General features: G+C 37.9%; 1 protein-coding gene across 3 annotated transcripts in view; it reads right to left on the bottom strand.

Moving 5' to 3' along the window:
- The window catches only part of cdin1 (CDAN1 interacting nuclease 1), a 164,251-nt gene that overhangs the window by 121,837 nt on the left and 19,300 nt on the right, over positions 1-23,114 (bottom strand). For all 3 annotated transcript variants that reach the window (XM_067454751.1, XM_067454750.1, XM_067454749.1), the window contains exons 3-5: positions 8,920-8,965; positions 7,090-7,154; positions 4,309-4,369 (exon numbers count right to left, since the gene is read on the bottom strand). In XM_067454751.1, coding sequence (XP_067310852.1) covers positions 4,309-4,369; positions 7,090-7,154; positions 8,920-8,965 — 172 coding nt within the window. The remainder of the gene's footprint in view (positions 1-4,308; positions 4,370-7,089; positions 7,155-8,919; positions 8,966-23,114) is intronic.

The raw sequence follows: 23,114 nt of genomic DNA on the forward strand, positions 1-23,114 counted from the left end.
GTTGTTTAAAACTCATGTGTACATTTTACACTGAAAAAAATGACTTTGTGGTATGGTAAAATCTATTACATTAATTCATGTAATTATTACATTGTAAAATGAAGTTTAAGTTGGAACTATATATCTTAAGTAAAATGTACACAGTCTATTCATGTAATAACTTAACTAGGGATGGGTATCGTTAAGGTTTTAACGGTATTACTACTCTTACCGATACTGCTTATCGGTCCGGTACTTTAACGATATTCTTATCGGTACTTTTTGAGATTTTATATATATATATATATATATACACATACATACATACATATACATATATATATACACACACACACAAACAATTAACAAAAATACACAGCCTACACATGCAGTGCTTTCATTTCAGGAAGAATTCTAGTAATCAAATGTAAAATAACACTGTTTATCATAAATAGCCAAAATAATGCTTATTAAAGCTGAAGTTATTCATTCAAGAGCTGTGAGGGATTTTCTCTTTGCATTTGGTTGTTTAATTCGCAGTAATTCGTCCTCATGTTTATTTACACCGCTGCCTCTTTAAGACAGATGTGCAGCTCTATAGGCGACTGATAATAGGCAGATGCACTACATTTTCTCCCGACTATATCCATAATAACTACGTCCATTTTAGACACAAACTGTGTTGTGTTTAAGAGACTCTCCAAGCCGGCCATTTTGACACAGATGTTTGTGTACATTTGATCGTTTAGACGCGAGTGTGAAACCGAAAGTGTAATTTGCCCGTCTCGTTGCGGCTGTTTCAGAGCACGCGCGCCGACTTGGAACAATCTCTTGCGCACATTTTTGTGCATTTAATCGCTCTTTTTATTATTAAACGCGTCCCACAATTTACCAACAGTAGCTAGACTGTATTTTACAACAATCACTGATCGTGCTGATTTTGTCTTACGTTTGAGTTTTATGGAGAAATGGCGGCGTAGGCTACAAAGGGAATTAAGTTGCGCTAGACATAAATATTATTATAATCTTTGGAAGACAAAATCTCTCTCTCTCTCTCTCTCTCTCTCTCTCTCTCTCTCTCTCTCTCTCTCTCTCTCTCTCTCTCTCTCTCTCTCTCTCTCTCTTCTCTCTCTCTCTCTCTCTCTCTCTCACTCTCTCTCTCTCTCTCTCTCTCTCTCTCTCTCTCTCTCTCTCTCTCTCTCTCTCTCTCTCTCTCTCTCTCTCTCTCTCTCTCTCCTCTCTCTCTCTCTCTCTCTCTCTCTCTCTCTCTCTCTCTCTCTCTCTCTCTCTCTGTATTTTCAAAAGTACCGACAGCAGAACCGATAACGGCCGAGCTTATCGATACTACGGTCTTTCAAAATTCACCCCCGGGGCCCGTTTAATACCGGTTTTCGGTACCCATCCCTAAACTTAACTGAGAAAAAAGAGTACATTTTATCATATATTTACAAATAATATTTAATGTTTTATAGTCACAGCACATTCACCTAAGATATTAAGTAAATTTTAATCTGAAAAGCAAAGTGCATTTGAAAATGCACACAGATTTTCCGCAAAGATCCCACTTGTTCAGTGGTGGCAGAGATGGTCATTTCGGGATGTTGCTTTTCTGTGGCTGACTTATTCTCAATAAGTTAACTTTTCATTGAACGTGAGTTTTAATCACAATAACGGTAGCCAACGCTCCATAAGTTCTTATTGAGAATTAATAGAGTTTTTTTATGTCACCATTATGGCGATTAGTGTTTTCTTTAGTTGGGCAGTTTGGCGACTTTTTAATGTTAGTGTTTCTCTCACTGCTGTGACTGAGTTTGCTATGGCAAGAAAAGCAGAGAAAACATGATCAGATGCTTTTGGCCGCTTGATGATCAGAATTTGATCATTGTGTAGTGGCTTAATTCACCAATCTTATACGTGAATATGAGCAATATACTATTAACCTTGTTTTATTCTAGAAAAGATCCAGCACAGAAAAGTTGAATACATTTTATAACAGACTGTACACTAAGCACTTTGAACACCTGCAAGCTTTTCTCACACACAGATATCAAGATTCAGCCTAAGAATCTCAACAATGGTGACATGCTTCATGCCACAATGCATTCTGGGAGCATCATGCAAAACTCCCGAATGCATTGTGGCATGAACCATGTCACCGTTTAAATTTTAATTTACTTGATTACTTTTAATAAATACAACCTGCTAAGTTACATATAATTAAGTAGCATTTACTAAATGTCTTAGCAAATGTTACATTTATAGTTAAGTACATTTTACTTGATACTGGCAAGTAATGTGTACTTGATATTACAGCAGTAAAATTTACTAAGAAAAATTAAGTGCAAATTGTTACAAAGATTTTATCAAGTAAATCCTGCAAGTTGTTTTTATTAGTGTACTCCTGGCAAAAGGTTAAAAATGAAACGTGTGAGAGCGTGTTATGTTGTAGTCCGATAGATATGATGGTGCTACTGCAACATCGCTGCAAATGAGTAAAGCAGCCAACGCAAATGGCCGTAATGAAACTTAAAATAAGTCACACAAAACACACTCATCTTCAATAAAAATGAATGAGACTAATGATCTTACCAGTGCTTGGGTCGCTCTCTCATATTGCGATCTTTGAGCAGCTGAATAAAATGCATCTTGAATCTTTTGCTTTCGTTGATGTAAACTCCGTTAAATGAGCATACAGGAATTAAAGATTGGATTTATAATTATTTTGCGTAGGTGTTCACTGCAAAAAATGCTTTTCTTACTCAGTATTTTTGTCTTGTTTCTAGTCCAAACATCTAAAAATTCTTAAAACAAGAAGTATTTACTAGACAAGCAAAAGTAATTGTCTTGTTTTGGGGAAAAATAACTCAAAATGAAGAGAGTTTTTGCTTAAAATAAGATAAATAATCTGCGAATGGGGTGAGAAAAATAATCTTAATTCAAACAGAAAACAAGATTATTTTTCTCACCCCATTGGCAGATTATTTATCTTATTTTAAGCAAAAACTCTCTTCATTTTGAGTTATTTTTCCCCAAAACAAGACAATAATTTGTACTTGTCTAGTAAATGTTTCTTAATGTAAGAATATTTAGATATTTAGACTAGAAACAAGACAAAAATACTAAGAATGAAAAAAAAATTTGCAGTGTAATGTATAAGACAACCTGCATGTTCTTTTTTATTTTTATTTATTTCGATTGTTTAGCTCGTTTCGTTCGCGAGAGCATCAGCCTAACTCAGCTCATCAAAAATGCCTTCTACTGTGGAGGTAATATTATAGTCGGCTAAATTAACTAACATTGTGATGCTTGAAGTGTTTTATATCTATAGATTTTATTATCATGCAGTTTAAACACTGTTGGCCGCTGGCCGCTTGGTCGTCACTTAAATAAATGTAACTATTTTAACAAACAAAACTTTTTTCTAAATTAACTTAATAAAGAAACGAAACGAAATAGAACTACTTTGACATTAAACACAAAACTGAACTATTTTAATGGCTGCAGCAAAAAACAAAAAACACGAGCTCTAGTCGGACTCGGGCCGAGATTTGTGATAAGCTGTCGGACACGGGCCGGGATAGGGCCGAGATTTGTGATAAGCTGTCGGACACGGGCCGGGATAGGGCCGAGATTTGTGATAAGCTGTCGGACACGGGCCGGGATAGGGCCTATATTTGAGGGCTCTAAGATGGCTGATGCCTTAATGGATGGAAGCCCTATCATTATTTCCCATGAGATGTGTGTGAATCCTATGGTTAAACGCAGTGAGGTGATGATGAGGGTGAGACTCGAGCGGATCAACACCTTCCTCTGGTCAGTGTTAACTGTAACATCATTCACATCTCACTGGCCCCGAGATCGATCAATCAATCAATCAATCATCTTTATTTATACAGCGCTTTTACAGTGCCGATTGTTTCAAAGCAGCATTATATTTTAATCATATAGCGACAATGCTGCCAGATCAGTATTAAAAAAATAACATACTATTATATCAGAGTATAAGAGAAATAAGAGAGAGCTTCAATATGTAAACAGCTCACCTACATGGAGATATGAACCGCTGACCTCCGTGTCAATAATAGAGCGCAGACGCATTTATGAACGTCACTTATGATAATGACACTGAACTATTTTTCCATGAAGGATAATTGCACGAAATCAATGGTTAATAAGCACAGCCATTAGTCCAATTTTTATAAGTACTAACAGACTGGGAAAACTCCAAATTAATCTTTTTGGGTTACTTATGTTTGTGCAAAACTCTGCTGGAGACCCAAAGCAAAATACTCTCCAGAAGAAGTAAAGCTGGGGATGTGAAGTCGTTACCTCGTTGGCGAGCTCCAGCAGAAGCGGGGCCGTCGGACGCATCTTGGCTTCGCTGCGGTACCTTCATTACCACAAAGAACAACAAGGGGAAAAAAGTCAACAAAAGATGACAACAAGAGCAGACCAGCCAGGGCATGTTAGCGTCCCTGATGGATTCACCCTCTACCCAAACCAGACGAGGCCGTTCATTAACCCCAAACCACAAAACACACACACATCAGACATCAGGCCGCTGTTTGTAATCATACAGGATGTGCGCGCAGCTCGGCTGCAGAAAACCAGTGAGAGATAGCGTTTACGTATAGAAAATAACATGGATATGGTACAAAATCCTTAGATTTAAAAAGATTATTTATAAATATATATTTATAGATGGCTAGTTATAGATAATTAGATGTTATTTTCAAAATGTTGTCCGCATATTATGGGTCCTGCACACTGTGCGATTTTTCAAAATGCTTTGCGAATGTCCCTTGTCAGACTGTACGAACATGATCGCCGCTGTAAGCCGTCACACTGTAAGATCTCAGTCATTAATGTCAGACTGCACGATAGTGGAGCCGCGCTAAAAACAGACGTGCACAAGAAAACTCGTCTGGAGTTTTGTATCATCAATGAATGAGGCGTTCGGTGACGGTGAGCTGCATTACACGCGGGACTGAAATGCTGGCTACAGAGAAATCTCTAGCACTCGTTTTGGTCATAGTTTGTCTTGAAAAACGGAGATATTTGACTGTCGTCGTAGGAGAAGTCACACTGCAGGATTGTGTGCCAAATCTTCTGACACTGCCAGAATTTCGTCTGAGGTCAAATTTGATCGCAGTGCTCATTAATCGGCTGCCGGTGAACATGTCAAACTAACGACCAAAGACGTCAGATTTTAGCCTAGGGTCAGAGGAATCTTTTAGGATTTGCTAAATTTGTCCCAGACGGCCAAATCGTGGCAAAAAACGCACAGTGTGCACCCGGCTTTAGGCCTACACTGCACATAATGCTTTCCTTACTCAGTATTTTTGTCTTGTTTCTAGTCCAAACATCTAAAAATTCTTAAAACAAGAAGTATTTACTAGACAAGCAAAAGTAATCTTAAAAATAATCTTAATTCAAAGCGATACCCAGCGATAGGGCTGTGAGTATCCCGGTGGTGGTCGGCCAAAACGCTTTTTTTATATTAAGATATATGAGAATATAAACATTTAATAATAGCCTACATTGCATCCATGAAAACGTATAGATTCATGCCAGATGAGGCTTTGTGTGCCGAGCTAAATTTAAGCTGTGAATTTTGCGTTTTGTCTCTCGTGTCTTTGGACAGCTCTGATCTTGGCCATGTTAGTAGTTGGAGTCTTACTGATTGTATGAGGTGGACAGGTGTCTTTATGCCAATAAAGACCTCAAACAGGTGCATCTAATGTAGGATAATAAATGGAGTGGATCCATGTCCATGTCCAGAAAGGGAATAAAAACATCATCACAGTAGTCCATATGAGACATCAGTGGGTTAATTAGAGTCTCTTGAAGCATCCAAAATACATTTGGGTCCAAAAATAACAAAAACTACGACTTTATTCAGCATTGGCTTCTCTTCAGCGTTTGTGTTCAATCCTCAAATAAAGATTCAAACGGTTATGAATCAGCGAATCGATTCATGATTCGGATCGCCAATGTCTCGTGATTTCAGCAGTTTGACACGCGATGCGAAATCGAGGTGAATAAAGTCGAAGTTGTTGGTCTATTATACACGTTATATTATATATATATATAAAATCTAAACGAGGCTCAACATCCATTAAGCATGCATGTTTATATAGCTAGGCTATAATATATCGATCTTAAACAATCTTAAACTTTTAAATGTTCATTATTTTCATTCAGTGTCAGCGATTTAATCAAACATTTAATCAAACTGAACTGCTTATTTGCTAAAATCATTCAGCTGTTGTTATATGTATAGCCTAAAGCACGATTTCGTCCAATGTGTTTCATACATTATAACATTTTCCCTATCGTCTTCTGCATCCGTCATGTGCAGTTGAACCTGTGTGAGGTCAGTGTGACGGAGGCTGGGAACTGAACTATTGCTACGCATTACCAGTTATTTATTTAGTAATTATAGACTCTTTGTTTACTTATAAATCCAAATGAATGATATTTATCACATGTTCTTCCTGCACTAGTGTTTAAAGCATCCCATGACCTACACCTGTAGGAAGCAAATCTAGACAAAAAAAAAGAGGTTTTCATTTGTGTTTTGATTGCTACATCACGTCCATTTGTCTTGTGTGTGTGTTTTCATCATAACTGCAGTGTTACAGTATTGAAAAATAGTCAGAATAAACAAGAATAATGCAACTGATCATGCTCTCCTTTTAATGTATTTGATAAAATGCCATCAGGAAGACGCTATCGGGCCCTGAGAGCAACGCAGGACATCCTTTGTCCCGCCTGTCAACTGGTGTATTGAATATTTCTTGACATTAGTGTTTTATTATGCGCATGGACTGAGAATAATCTGTGTGTGTATACCACCAATGACAAATCGCCATGTAAAATAAAGATTTCTGTGTGTGTGTGTGTGTGTGTGTGTGTGTATAATGTCCCCACAATGTAATATAAACCTACACCAGGATTTATAAACATACTAAATTATGTTTTGTTTTGTTTTTTGTATGTAAAAATGCAGAATGTTTCCTGTGATGGGTTGGTTTAGTGCATTGTGTGTGTGTGTGTGTGTGTGTGTGTGTGTGTGTGTGTGTGTGTGTGTGTGTGTTTACTTCTCACCAGTGATAATATCCTTTAACCACGTCAGGAGCATGATGTCTCGCAACGCTGCGCTTCATTCTCTTCTGAAACAGCACAATGGGGCACAACTTAGGCAAATGAAAGTTTAATATCAGTCATGTAAAAATCCCCACACTCTGTATTTATTGATCATTGTGTTGGTCGGCATGATGGTATATAGCGTGTTTTTTTGTGCGTGCGTGCGTGCGTGCGTGCGTGCGTGCGTGCGTGCGTGCGTGTGTGTGTGTGTGTGTGTGTGTGTATATATAAACATTGTTTTAATGTGTAACTACTAGTGAGGTGCGATTTATATCGTCTGCAATAATATGGTAATTGTTGTTTTAACGGCGTGCGATCTGACATTAGAGTATATTCCTCACACACACCCAGAGAGGGCATGCATTCACTACGTGATGTAGTGTTGTAGATTAGACTAGTGTGTGTGTGTGTGTGTGTGTGTGTGTGTGTGTGTGCGTGTGTGTGTGTGTGTGTGTGCGTGTGCGTGTGTGTGTGTATTTAGAGTGCACGCTTTCACTGTGTGATAGCGTGACTCTATATTCATATAATTTAATATAGTTAATCAACACACAGAGTGCAGTTTTTCTCCAGGTATCAGCATTGATAACAAATGTGATCGAAGATTCAATCAATGATTCAATGACTCACTCATTAAGAGTGTCAAATGCTTCATTCCAAAAGGAATCAGCCGTATGTATGAATGAATGAAGTGAAGCAATGCTTCAGTGAATAAGATGGATTAAGACAGTCAAATGCTCCGTTCCTGAATTAGCCGTTCCTGAATCGGTTGAATAAATGATTCACTCATTAACAGTGACCGTTTATATCATTGATAATTAGGAAAGTTTTAAATCCTCCTATGAGAATGATTAGTGAAGGATCATGTGACTCTGAAGACTGGAGTAATGATGATAAATTCAGCTTTGATCACAGGAATAAATCACACTTTACTATATATTCACATAGAGAACTGATGATCTACACTGGAGGAATAGTTCACTGATTTACTGTATTTTTGATAAAATGCAGCCTTGGTGAGACTTCATTCAAAAATAATGTATTTTCCAGCAAAAATAGCTATATTGCACTGCTGTACCATAATATGAGCCCACTTCAGCTGTGCTGGCACCAGATGTGTATTTTTACACGGATTTGTGTGTCGAAGTGTTTCAGCCTCGTTCATTTCCTGTTCTACTAAAGTACAACCGCTCTCGCTTTCATTTTTAATGCGATTCAGCGGCGTCTTAACCCGAGGACAGCGAGAGCGGCGCTTAAAAACAACTTATTTAAAAACTACAAAAGTAATTCTGCTGAGACACAGAGAATGAGTGACAGCTGTCAGGCGGATGATGAATGACTCCATTTTGTGCCGCTGTAGCAGCGGCCATCGATCATCATCGGCTGTCAGCTGTGGAAAGCGGCCGCGACAGCGCGAGTCAGCAAACATTTAGCACACCGAGCCGCGCTACACGGGGAAATTATTATTGTCAGAATAATAATGGTTTAGCATAATTTATTACAGGTCCGGCAAATAAGCAGCGGCTCGATGTTATTAGACAGATGGAGAGGCCGGGTTGGCAGAGGTCCACCGAGACTCAGGCACGGCCGTGTGTGTGTGTGTGTGTGTGTGTGTGTGTGTGTGTGTGTGTGTGTGTGTGTGTGTGTGTGTGTGTGTGTGTGTGTGTGTGTGTGGGTCGGGGGGAATCCTCCAAACCAATCAGAGAGTTGGCAGTTCAATTACACAGAAATAAGGGGACATTCATCATTCAATTAGGCAGCTGTCAGGCCGCACAAAGGAAGAAAACTTCTAACCTGGTACTCCTGGGAGAAGATGCTCAGAAGAGTGGACGGAGGAAGACTGGAACAAATAAAAGGAGGACAAAGTTAATTACCAGAGTGCATTGCACACAGACAAAGAGAGAGAGGAGTGCTTCAAAGCCGAGAGCGGCCGGCCTGTAATCTCCACGAACATGGAAACAAGTGTGGCAAAGCTGTTCCAGATGAACGATTCCTGCGAGACTCTAGGGCTACGAGCGGAGGATGTGTGTGAAACGAGAGGAATATAAGTGTCTCGCGTATGATTGGCTGTTGTGTCAGGTGAACACAACACACCTTTACACCTCATGCATTCACACAAAAGCACACGGAGGACGCTGTGGAAAAGAAAACGACCTTGTGCTTTGTGAGACTAGGGCTGTGTGATACTGAAGAAAAATGCAAAATGCAATACCCTGTTAAATAATGCGATATTCGATATGTGATACGATATTGCTATTAGCATGTCAAATCTATTTAAAGGGTTAGTTCTCCCAAAAATGTCAATTCTGTCATTAATTCCTCCTGTGGTTGGCCAGCCGTCAGACCTCCGCTCATCTTCACACACAGATGAAGATATTAGTGTTGAAATCCGATGGCTCAGAAAGGCCTTCATTGACACCAATGTCATTTCCTCTCTCAAGACCCATAAAGGCACTAAAGACGTCGTTACAAAGCCCATCTCACTACAGCGGCTCTACAATCATTGATGAAGAGGCCAGAATAGAGTTAGTGCGGGAAAAACACTAAATAACGACTTATATAGTGATGGCCGATAACAAAGATTCGAACCGTTATGAATCATCAATTGATTCACTGATTCATAACGGTTCAAATCTTTTGTTTTGAAAAACGCCCATCACTATATAAGTCGTTATTTAGTGTTTTTTGCGCACTAACTCTATTCTGGCCTCTTCATCAATGATTGTAGAGCCGCTGTAGTGAGATGGGCTTTGTAACGACGTCTTTAGTGCCTTTATGGGTCTTGAGAGAGGAAATGACATTGGTCATTCAGATATCGCCTGCCGTTGAGATATGCATATTGCGATGTGTACATTTGCGATATTTCGGTTATTTCGATATATTGCACAGCCCTACTGGAGACTCCACGAGTGACACCATTGGGGAAAATGGAGGCGCTGAGACTAAAGGGTTACTGATGGTTTCACACCTGATTCTTCACCTTAACTCCTAAAGTCTTACGCAGCCCATTTCCTTTTGTCTCTACCTGTTTTTGTGACCCTATCAGAATTACTTGTCCAATGGTCATACCTTCATTTTGCCATTTCTGCAGTATTGCATCCTCCCTTGATTGATTGCATTTATTAATCAAATCTCTTTTATGGCCCATTTTACCTGTACATTTCCAGCCCTTGTTAACAATTACATGTCACTTAATTACGTATAACATTAATAGCAGTTATTAAGATTGGTGTGGTTTAGAAATGGTAAAATGAGACCCTGGACCACAAAACCAGTCATAAAGAAAATCTGCAATCTGAGGAAGCACAAAAAAAATCTAAACATTGAGAAAATCTCCTTTAAAGTCATCCAAATGAAGTCCTTAGCAATGCATATTACTACTAATAATACATTTATTATATTTTTACGATAGGAAATTTACTAAATCTCTTCATGGAACATGATCTTAATATCCTGATGATTTTTGGCATAAAAGAAAAACAAATGTGCTCGAAATAAAAACATATGATCAGAATATGCCTAACAATTATGCACACAATATATCATATCAAATTAGAGACAAGCCAGAAATGAGTTTAGAAGAAATATATTTAAGTGCGTTATAATTATGTAACGCAGATCAAGAGCGGCAGGGCAGGTGTCCGGAGAAACAAACAATCCTGGAGGAAAACCTGAACCAGTAATTCATTTAGAAACACTGACAAAACTCATGAAATATTGACTGGAAGATGCCATATTCTCTCTTTCTCCAGCATGGGGCTTTGACTTGGCAGGTAGTTTTTCAAATATTAATAAAGTAATAAATAAATATTAGAAAATATCAGATGCGTTCAAGTCATTGTATTTAAGAATATACATTTTTAAAATGGACAAAATGAGCTGCACATTGTTGACTCAATTCTACTTTTCTTTGTTTACATTTTTTCAAAACCATAAAAGCTTGTTTATTTGCATGCTTAAATTAAATTCTGAGCCCACCGTGCGTGTTTATGAATCATAAGAACGGCTATTTTTCATGTATTGACATGATGGGGTTGAGTGTCATCGGCAGCTGGACTGCTGGGGGATGATGGGATATTGGGGAACATTCCCACTGCTGCCAATGGGCTTTGAAAAAGGAAACTTTCCCAGCAGGAAGCTGCAGCTCCCATGGGCCGCTCAATCTCATGGACTACATTCATCTCCAAAAGAGCTCAATGTCAAACACCTGGGCTGGAAAACACATCCGGCGGGAAAAACCTTCCTTCCAGACTCAATGTGAGCTCTCCTCTGTCCTGATTGGACAGAATGAACTAAAACAGAAAGTGCCTTTCCACGCCATTTGATTGGACAGCTGAGAATGTTCTTGAAATACAAGAGCATTTGTTTCATTTTATTTAACTGATTTATATAATTACCCATTGGCACAGATTGGAAAGTTTTCATTCATCATATTAAAACTACAGTATATACCAACTATTCAGTTACCATCCTGTTTTCCCACATTAGTTATTAATATAGGCTACAGGGCAGTTTAAAAAAAGAAATATTTTCACCAGTTTTGGCATATTTTAAATCTGCATATTTGTGATTTGTGGCATTTTCCTCCTAATCTTATTAAATATAGGCTATGCTTCAGGTTTCATACTATATTCTTAAATTTGATCAAAATAAGACACTATTGGGCTGTTACCAATCAAATTAAATAATTTACACAACTACATTAAATAATGTTATGATTTGTATTTTTAAATAGACAAATAAGAAATATTGAAAAGTATGTTTAAACATGAAACTAAACCTCCAGTAGATGGCAGCAGGTGAGTCTTAATGAGTCATTGAGTCGATTCCTCCAAACGATTCATTCAAACGGCTGATTCATTCATGAATAAGGCAGTCGTTTATGAACAGATCATTGAATCTTTGATTCAAACGATTCATTCAAACGTTGAATCATTCAGTAACACACACTGTTGCTGTGAGATGCGTTACGGTTCTGCTGTTTGGAAATATTTTCGCTGCTGAAATGGAACAAAAACAGTCAATATTGCTTCTAAACTGTAAGTGACTAAATGTTTATGAATTGTTTATGGAGCGGTCATATGAAATCTGTGTCATTTTCAGTCGTGATGGTGTTCAGGAAAACACTCTTGGTTGTGTGATGTTGTTTAACTCTATCATATGTTATAAATATAAAAGCTGCACATTGTGAATGTTTAGCGCAGTTTCTCAGTGTGAGCGGCTCGTGTTGTGATTTCTCCTCGAGACGCTCCGTCAACAGCGCCACCTTTAGTTCGTTATATATAATACCATTATCCACTATTGATCGCCACTTACACTAAATAAATGCAGAATCATTCTTGCATTTTGGTGATCCGCTAGTTATTTTTTGTTATTGACGTTTTAATCCGCTCGTCCGTGGGGCAGGTAAAACTCTCTTTCACTTCTCTTCACTTCCCCTTCAAAAAATCCACTTCTCCTGGACAAGAGTTAATGTCGAGCCCTGGGCTAGTATTAAAACTAAATCTTTTTCTCTGCAAGCAGTCCATCTTCTGTCCTCACTAAAGGTATAATGCAGCACAATGTATAGTCCTGACTGGGATATACTGTAATTTTTAACTTCAGACAATCCTTAGAGAACAATAGCACCAGCACTTCTATAGCATCAACCCACAGCTTTAGTGATTATAAAACAAGTGCTCTGTAATTTGTGTAATTCATTCGCAATTTGAAAAAACTAAATGTATAGGCAGCACAAAAAGTGCCAAATTTTGACAAAAATTGATTTCTTGATATGTAATATTTTATAACAGTGATTTCATAATTTCTAAATATAAATTCAAAAGCAAAATCTATATATTAGGGAGTGGGAATGGCTAATAAGCCAATTAGTGCTCCTCCGCCGCCATCTGCTGGTTATACTGGTGGCTTTGTTCGTCTTGTTTTTAAAGGTGCACTATGTAACTTTTCCATCCGCTACAGGTCCAGTTCAAAACAAAGGCCAAGTTTGAGCTCAGAATCTTGGGACGTGTTCTTCACCTCACAGCCGGTGGGAAAGGATAGGGATAGGACTCGGGAATAGGACAGCAGAAATCATGTTGATGGATGTGATTATTAACCTTCCTGTAGTTATGAAGCAGAGCAGGAGCGAGTGTTGAGGAGCTGAGCAAGGCCAGGTGGTTTAAACCCTGGTGGGTTTTGGATATTTTACTGAAAAAATGTTACATAGTGCATTAACCCTTAAATGCATGACTGATTTGTCAAACATTCTTACATATTCGGGTCGTTAGCGACCCGCAACTATATTTATCATGGCTAGACCTCTACCTGTCGCGATAATATATAAAACTCCTGATGTTAGAGTAACACTTACAGAAGAATGACATAAAACCTATTTCTTTATTACCTTTTGGAGCTTGGAAGGATTCAGTTGAGCAGATGTTTAACACCATCATCATCTGTCCTCGTCAGAGCTCGTTTACCAGTATATTCAGCATCTGCCTCATATTCGCGATCTCACGCATATTCTCCAAACTCATTTTCAACGTCTTCCAAATCAATATTTTGATCACTGACAGCTTCTTGACCACATCCATCATCAGTGACAGTGACTCTAATATCTGAATGTGTTTAGTACTTGCTCTCTGCTGTAAATCACTGAGACATTTCAAGTTTTGCAGATTATAATTATTATAGTTTTGTTTTCTGTCAGAGGTAACTATGAGTGAAACGTCACTTCATCATTGTAAATCAGACATATAATCATAAAACTTTCAGATTTATGAACATACATCATTTAAAACATTACTCACAGGTGGATTAAATATATCGATACAGTGGGAAATTAGTATTGAAAGCTTTTTTTAAATATTCAGATCTATATGCATTAATTAGAACTATATATTTGACAATACTAGGATAACGCAGGGGGGGGGGGATAACCAATCCAAACAAAACCGAGATGGAGCAGAAGTTATTTTCATCATATAGGTCAGCAATGTGACGTAGAAAAAACAAATCAACAAACAAAACAAACAAAATCTAAAAAGTGAGCAAAAAACCATGAAATCCCAATCTGCTGGCTCAGCATTGGCAGTCCGTCTGCTGGGCGAACAAAGAGAAGAAAAACAGAAGGCATTCCAGTCACGGGCTTCATTTACACCCACAGACCCGCACGAGGCATTACGTGAAGACTTCAACACCGGACCTTGACCATCTCGCATTCACACATCTGTTAGGCTTCAGATGGATTACACCATATAATGATCGTGATTAGGCCCTAATTGCTAAATCTTCAGCCTGTTGAGTTTAAAGGGAGGTAAACTGCCCTTAATATCTGTGAAAACAGAGCCGTGTCAAACAATGGGCTGAACTTTGAATTATGGGCTTGTTTAGACTCTCAGTTTAAGGTCTGAAACGCTCTGGCATGAGTAAATACATAATCAGGACACAAGGACCTGAGAGAGACACTGCATCTGAATCACTAGAACACACACTACTGACGGGCAAACGTTTGGGCTCGCTCTTCTAAGCTAAAACACACTGAAATATTACTCTGCTGTGTTCTATGTGAATATATATAGTATGATTTATGATTATTATCAATCTTATTTTTTTGTGGGAACATTTCATTTCTCAGTATTCTTTGATTAATATAAGTTCAAAAGAACAGCATTTATTTGAAATATAATCTTTTGCTACATATAAAAGGTATTTACTGTGACTGATGATTTTTTGAAAAATTGCGAAATTGTATGACTCATTTTGTTTTAATTTTAACTTTATTTCTTGATGAATTGATATTTTATAGCAGTGATTTCATAATGTCTAATAGGGCTGTGCAATATGGACAAATCATACAGCAACATTATTTGTTAGTCTTTTTTTCCAAACATGCTATTGTACATATTAACAGTTTGATAAACAAATAAAGTCATTTTAACTAACCTAACCTTTGTCATAACAATAAATAAAAAAAGATTTAAAAAAGGGTTTTTTTCAAGAAAAACCAGCTTGTCCACCTATTTTTTTGACAATTAGTTAATGCATTGGCTAAAATGAACAAACAATGAACAATAAGTACAGAATTAGTAATGTTAGTTCATGTTAATTTAAGCCTTTACTAATACATTATTTAAATCAAACGTTGCTAATGTTAACATTAGTTAATTTACATTTACATTTAATCATTTAGCAGACGCTTTTATCCAAAGCGACTTACAAAAAAAGGGGAGTAATAGAAGCAACGAAACAGACAACCTGTAAGAAATCTCAATTAATTAGCACAGTACACAATTTTTTTTTTTTGTTGTTGTTTTTTTTTAAGACATCTACAACAAAAACTCACGTACGCAAAGTGCCGAACACTGGATTTTGATAGCTATGATAACCCATTAGGACTAAGGCTGTTGCCCCAGCTGTTGTCGTTAATGCAGATTCAGTGGCCCAATGGGTTGGTTTTGTATTCTAGCTAAACGCGCAGCAATAGCCATCTACAACAAAAACTCACGTACGCAATATACAGAACACTGGATTATGATAGTTATGATAACTATGTAACATACCCGCCTGAAGGCACAAATCCGGATGAGAGACGTAGATATGATCCAGGAGTGTGCGCTTTTTGGTCGTTGCTGTGGTGATCAGTAAGTGCTATTCTGTATTGGTCAAGTGCAAATGGAAAAGATGTGTCTTAAGATGTTTTTTAAGAATGGCTACAGACTCGGCAGCACGAATTGAGATCGGCAGGTCATTCCACCAGGTGGGAACGGTCCAGGAAAATGTCCGTGAGAGCGATTTCATGCCTCTTTGGGATGGAACCACGAGGCGCCGCTCGCTCGCAGAACGCAAGCTTCTGGAGGGTGTGTAAGTCTGAACAAGTGAGTTTAGGTATATTGGTGCAGAGCCAGTGGTTGTTTTGTAGGCGAGAACTAGTGCCTTGAATTTGATGCGAGCAGCCATTGGCAACCAGTGCAGTCTGATGAAGAGAGGCGTAACATGCGCTCTCTTCGGCTCATTAAAGAGAGCGCATGTTACGTTAATGTACAGTTGTTTATGTGACTTCATGGTGCATTAACTAATGTTAACAGGGACAATGTTTGATTCATGTTATTGCTGCTCATACTACCGATATGCAGGCACCGTGATTGTGTCGACAAGTGATAGTTTTGATTAGGGATAGGGGTGGGCGATATTTCAAATATATCGAGATATTTTTTAAACTCGATATGGATTTGGACATATCGTATATATCGATATTTTGTTTATATTTAATTCTGAATCTGCCACTTCGCGACTTGCCTTTGTTCCCCCTCCCCTCGCGTGTCGTCTCATTGAGCACGGCGGCGTCCACAACCAGGTGAGGATTAGCCATCATGTTTACAAGCGAGTGCGTTGTTTAAGAGTCCGTTTAGAGACCATGATTTTCCTTCTAACAACACTGCTTGCTAAAATTCATAAAGAAATATTAATGTTCATCATAGTTCAAATCGCAAGTTTGACCCACAGTCAGGGATTGACACTAGGTGCGAGACGCGGTCGCAATCATGTCAGTTTATGATTTGTGTCTAACTGATCGCATGGTTTTCGGTTAAAATGTCAAAATGATCGCATATCATTTGAAAACATTTAAAAATTATTACAATATCATTATTATTTTGTCAGCTTTATCACGGGATTATGATTATAGGTCTATTCATGTTTTAACCAAGAGGGAAAGACGAGACATCCCGGGTGTCCTGAGACACAGTGCTCTTCTGTAAGTTGTGCTGTAGCCTAAGCCTACCTTCTGACATTCATATTTCATTCTGTAACTGGAAAAGAAGTGAATATCGGCTCACGTGTAGCCTACATGATCCGCATGATGAGGCGCTCAGTCACGCTTTAGTAAAGAGAGCCACATCTACTGTTTGAATTTTGATACAAATTTAACAGGAAGTGGGGTTATGACAAAATCAGTTTATTAATATCTCAGCCATGCCCCCAGCTTTCTGCAAAATGCTTACTGTTTACTTTAACTGTAAAAAAGGAGTCTGAGTCATCTTTTGAAAGCATGAAATGAATGAAAATAAGGCTATATGCATTATTTATTTTCTTTTACAGTTAAATTATTATTATTTATGACATCAGGGAGTTTTTTTTTTAAATGTCGCAAAAGCACTTTGTTCCTACATGAACTGACCACCTCTTTGCACTTTAATAAAAAAACACTGCAAAAAATGCTTTTCTTACTTAGTATTTTTGTCTTGTTTTAAGTCCAATTATCTAAAAATTCTTACATTAAGAAACATTTACTAGACAAGCAAAAGTTGTCATCTTGTTTTGGGGGAAAAATAACTCAAAATGAAGAGAGTTTTTGCTTAAAATAAGATAAATAATCTGCCAATGGGGTGAGAAAAATAATCTTAATTCAAACAGAAAACAAGATTATTTTTCTCACTAGAGCCCTGCACGGGCCTCAAATCTAGGCCCTAGCCCGAGACGCTGAGGCCCTAGCCCGGCCCGTGTCCGACAGCTTATCAAAATTCTCGGCCCGAGTCCGACTGGAGCCCGTTTTTTTTTTTTTTTTTTTTTTACATTGTTGCAGCCATTAAAATAGTTCTGTTTTGATTTTAATGAAAATAAAAGTAGTTATTTTTCGTTTAGTTCCTTTATTAAGTTAATTTATAAAAATGTTTAGAGCATTTTTTTGTTTGTGTTAGCCTACCTTACACCTACGCAAATGAATATAAATCCCATCTTCAATTCCCGGGGTATATGCTCATTTAACGGAGTTTACAGCAACGGAAGCAAAAGATTAAGATGCATTTTATTCAGCAGCTTATTTCAGATTCAAATACCACATAAGAGAGCGCGACCTAAGCGCACTGGTAAGATAATGATCTCATTCATCTCATTCATTTTTATTGAAGATGATGGTGTTTTTGACTATCTTAGACTTATTTTAAGTTTCATTTACGGCCATTTGCGTTGGCTTGCATTAGTCATTTGCGGCGATGTGTGTTGCAGCACCATCATATCTATCTGACTACAACATATAGCCCATAAAACATTGTGACACATAATGACATTTTCATGTTTGAAAGTCTGTAGGTTAACATAAATGCAGATAGGCCTAATTGTAATAATAAAAAACAACATAGCCTAATTATCGATTTTGAAATATTAACCCAGTCAATACAGAACGAATTATTCTTTTGCCGTCAATACCATGGATATGGCATGGGCCGGCTACTGCCGAAGTTGTCTTTGCTGTATCAATAGGCAATATATTTATATTTAACATGAAGTATAGGGCTTCCCTGTACATTAATAGCACCAGACGCCCCGCGGATGACACGCAACAGAAACGCCACGCTCACACCACGCTTGCAGTGTGTCTCCGCGCTGAAGAAACGCGCGCTGCTGCTGCTGGCGCGGACTCTGAACCTATGCTCTGAACACTGTGCGAGCCATCTTGACAGTCGCGTTAGCTATTATGGTCTCGTGTTGTTTCCACCAGCGCAGAACTCATTGTTCCTTTTAATTGATAAAATAAATATAAAACGAAGGAGAAGCCTATAAAAAGGCCCGAAGCCCGGCCCGCGTTTTAGGTATGACGTGAAAATTGGCCCGAAGCCCGGCCCAAGGGGCGTAAAAAAGTCGGGGCCCGTCGGGCTCGGGCATAAATGCAGGGCTTTATTTCTCACCCCATTGGCAGATTATTTATCTTATTTTAAGCAAAAACTCTCTTCATTTTGAGTTATTTTCCCAAAACAAGACAATTACTTTTGCTTGTCTAGTAAATACTTCTTGTTTTAAGAATTTTTAGATGTTTGGACTAGAAACAAGACAAAAATACTGAGGAAGAAGAGCATTTTTTTGCAGTGAAGAATTTTTGGTATTTGGCATATTTGTTTTTGCTGTAGTTTTTAGGGGGTTATTTTTCCTGTAAAGATATCGAGACATAGATCGTATATCAAGATATATTTTTTGCTCCATATCGCCCAGCCCTAATTAGGGATGTCCCGATCCGATCACGTGATTTCAGACTCGATCGGAATCGGACGTTACATCCCGATCAGGACTCGGATGTATATTCTGGGGTGAGGTGAGCAGGGGTGCCGTGCAAAAGGTGCGCACTAGCACCGCGGTTCATCTCACATCTGATGACGCATCAATAATATGGGTCGTAACTTGAAAATAATGCGTTATGTATGTTTCTGTCGATGGATACACGTGCTGGCTCCTCAGTGATGCATTACAACAGCGCTAATAAAAGAAAAACGTGGGCAAAACGGTCAATCTGTGTAAACTTTGTTCAATTCATGCGAGTGCTGCCGTATGTCCGAATATGAGCAGTCATTTTCACCGTCATTACCCGGGTATATTCGCCAGAAGACGCGAATGAGTGCGCGCGCGCTGATCTGTCTCTACATCACCCGAAAGCGCGCACTCGTCTCACAGCGCGCAAATATTGAGTTCTCTTTCAAGACTTGCGCTTAAACGGACAAACTCACACAAGAAGTATGTCAACATGTCCATCTTGAGGAGTATCCAAGCAGACGTAGTCTGAATATGCCTTAAGAGAACTTTATACAGTCGAGAAAGACGACGCAGAGCCTTCCTTCAGGTCTTAAAGGGGCAGAAGCCTTTACTGCTGTCTGTTTAATCTCAAACTAAAGATAAGGAATCACTCACTGCTCTTGATTGAATCGCTTTTGTAAGGATTAGTCTTTAATTTAAACAGTTAAATATGCAGCTATTTTACATTTGATTAGCTACTTCATTCAATTTCTCTACCTAAAAACTAATGTTAGACCTATAAAAACATTCAAGCATTGTTAATTACACTTCAGTCAAATTACACCTCAAATATTTTCCCCCAAAGTTAGTTTGTCACTGTAGGCAGTTATCATCACGATGATTTCATTTAAAGGGTTTGTTTTTTAAATAAGTTTAGTTTTAGTTCGTTATCTGATGCTATAAAAACGGCTGTGTGATGTCATGATTGACAGCTGAGATCGACGTCTTCTTTGAGTGAAGTTTCCACTGACGCACTAACTGACTTTTGGAAGCAGATTATTTAATTTAATTTAATTTCTATAACTGTTTATTTCACACCAACATAATGAATTGTTCTGCATCTATGAGAGTATGGGTGGGCTTTTGATATCGCCGTTGTACTTCCTGCTCTGCACAACTCCGGTCCCGGACTTTTTTATATTTACTGTAGCACAAAAATCCAAAAGTGAAGAATTTGTTATTTATTATGATTGTTCAAGCTACCTCACAGAAGTGCTCTGTTTGTTAAAGTTGTTGAATGTTAAAATAAGGTGAATAAAATAAAAAATAAGGAACATCCTGGTTCGTTTTTTCGCTCTTCTTTATTCTTTTTTTCTGTATTATAGAAGTATCGGATCGGGACTCGGTATCGGCAGATACTCAAAATCAAATGACTCAGACTCGAGGGCAAAAAAACCTGATCGGGACATCCCTAGTTTTGATTTTGTTTCATAAGCTTGTGATTCAATTTCAATTAAAGTTAATTCAATATCAATTCTTTGGATATATATATATATATATATGATGCATTTTAAAATAATCTTATTACAGTTTGGGACGGAAACAAGAAACAAGATTTCAGTCAGAAATAAGATTATTTCTCACCCCATTGGCAGATCATTTTTTAAGCAAAAACTCACTTCATTTTGATATTATTTTCAACTAAACAAGAAAAAATATGTTATGTCATTTTACTTATATAGTAAATGCATCTTGATTTAAGAATAAGAATTTAAATATCTAATATTTAGACTAGAAACAAGACAAAATTACTAAGTAAGAAGAGCATTTTTTTGCTGTTTAAATGATGTAACCAGTGTCGAGTCTGAACACCGACTATCATAGCAAGCCTAATGGTGACTGTAAAATACAGAGCCTCGTTACAAGGTCATAAAAGAGCGTAAAGCTGATGGCCTACAGCTCGTCCTTCCCAACATGACAAAACAGAAGGTCTGGAAACACAAGAGCGCTTTGGGAATCAGCCGCCATGACCATAATTACCATTCCCTGACAGCCGCGCATGATGCATTATTATGCACAATGTGTCAAACTCTGAACCTTTCACTAACCAACCTAAAATGACTTTAAAATATAACTAAACTACTTTAAAAAATAATAATAGCTTATTCACTTGCATCACTTCTCTCTAAATACTCAGCAAAAGAATAACATCTTACACTGCACAAAATGCTTTTCTTACTCAGTATTTTTGTCTTGTTTCTAGTCCAAACATCTAAAAGTTCTTACATTAAGAAACATTTACTAGACAAGCAAAAGTTGTCATCTTGTTTTGGGAAAAAAATAGCTCAAAATGAAGAGAGTTTTTGCTTAAAATAAGATAAATAATCTGCCAATGGGGTGAGAAAAATAATCTTAATTCAAACAGAAAACAAGATTATTTTTCTCACCCCATTGGCAGATTATTTATCTTATTTTAAGCCAAAACTCTCTTCATTTTGAGTTATTTTTCCCCCAAAACAAGACAATAATTTTTACTGGTCTAGTAAATGTTTCTTAATGTAAGAATTTTAAATATTTTGACTAGAAACAAGACAAAAATACTAAGTAAGAAAAGCATTTTCTGCAGTGTATCAGCTTTCAGTTGGTTCAAGTCTTTAATCATGGACTGAACCATTTCCAAGCGTGTCACTTTCACAAACTATTAATAATAAGAAATGGCAGCAATTAACCTAATGAATGCCACCTGGCTAATGGAGCGCCGGCACCGTCATATGTTCTGATATTAATGAGCGTTTGCCACAGATCCACGTCACATCCGTAAAGGCACAAGCTCATCCCATTCCCAATGACTTTTAGGCGCTTGAGAAAACCATTTAATGTCAGAACTGTTGTTGGCAGGAGTAAATTTAGGTTAACACACAAACAACTGTGAGTGAACTTCATGACATCTGTAAACACAAGCAGATCGGTCCGAGTGTGTAGCGTCTGATAATGCCGTCTTATGAAGCTTTTCCCCCTCAAGTCAATATTTATCACTACAGCCAAACGCTTGTGTTTTTGCCTCATGCTCTACATATGCAAATCGGCCTAATTACACATGCAGATAAGTGCAAAGGAACATCTGCCTCGCCTCCATCGACATGAAGAGAAACTATGATGAATGTGACGTACCAACACAACAGCGCAGACAGAAGCTCAGCTTCTGCTCCAAGGAAACGCATTCACACGGTCTGAAGGTGAAACCTGGAGTTACGCAGTTCAAATAAATATTAAAGCAATTAATACAGTGATTGGGTGCGTTTACATGCACACCACTAATAAGCTGATAACTCACAAATATCAGCTTACTGAAATAACCAGTTTCCCCGTTTACATGCACACCAGTAAGCCGATAACGCAGTAGGGCTGTCAACTAATATTCTAAATTCGAATAGTTTTTAAAAAACGAATTTCGAAGGTGAAAATTAATATTCGAATAAAAAAATTAAAAAAGAAGCGGAAAAAAATCCCCGCCGCCTGAGGGTTCGGGGACAGGTCACAGGAGTCACTGCAGAAGTGGACGTGTCTTGCAGGAAAGATGGCAGAAATCTAAAGCCATGTCTGGAAGCACGCTGGATTTTGGTCGGTAGGAGGTAAAATTGTTGAGTCGTGAGATAAAGTTTTATGCGAGCTATGTAAGATACAGTTAGCGTACCATGCCTCATTTTATTAAACGTTAAACAGAAACATGTCTACTGTACTGACTGAAGAGATATTGCGTGAATAAAGGATAAATGCGCTGCTTCCACTGGTGTGATTATTTACCATGTCAAGGAAAAGCTCCATGTTTAGCACAGCACAGCTCTTTCGGAGCACTCAATATGCTGTAAAACTTCAATTAATATGAATAATATTTGTTTCAATCACTGAATGAAGCCTGCTATAATTGGGACAAGAGTCGCGAGTCGCGATCTTAAATTGCTTGCACAAAACTCTTGATCAGCACTCAAAGTTTGTTCATTTAAAAC

This window comes from Pseudorasbora parva, chromosome 10 (assembly GCF_024679245.1).
Source record: "Pseudorasbora parva isolate DD20220531a chromosome 10, ASM2467924v1, whole genome shotgun sequence".
Taxonomy (NCBI): Eukaryota; Metazoa; Chordata; class Actinopteri; order Cypriniformes; family Gobionidae; genus Pseudorasbora; species Pseudorasbora parva.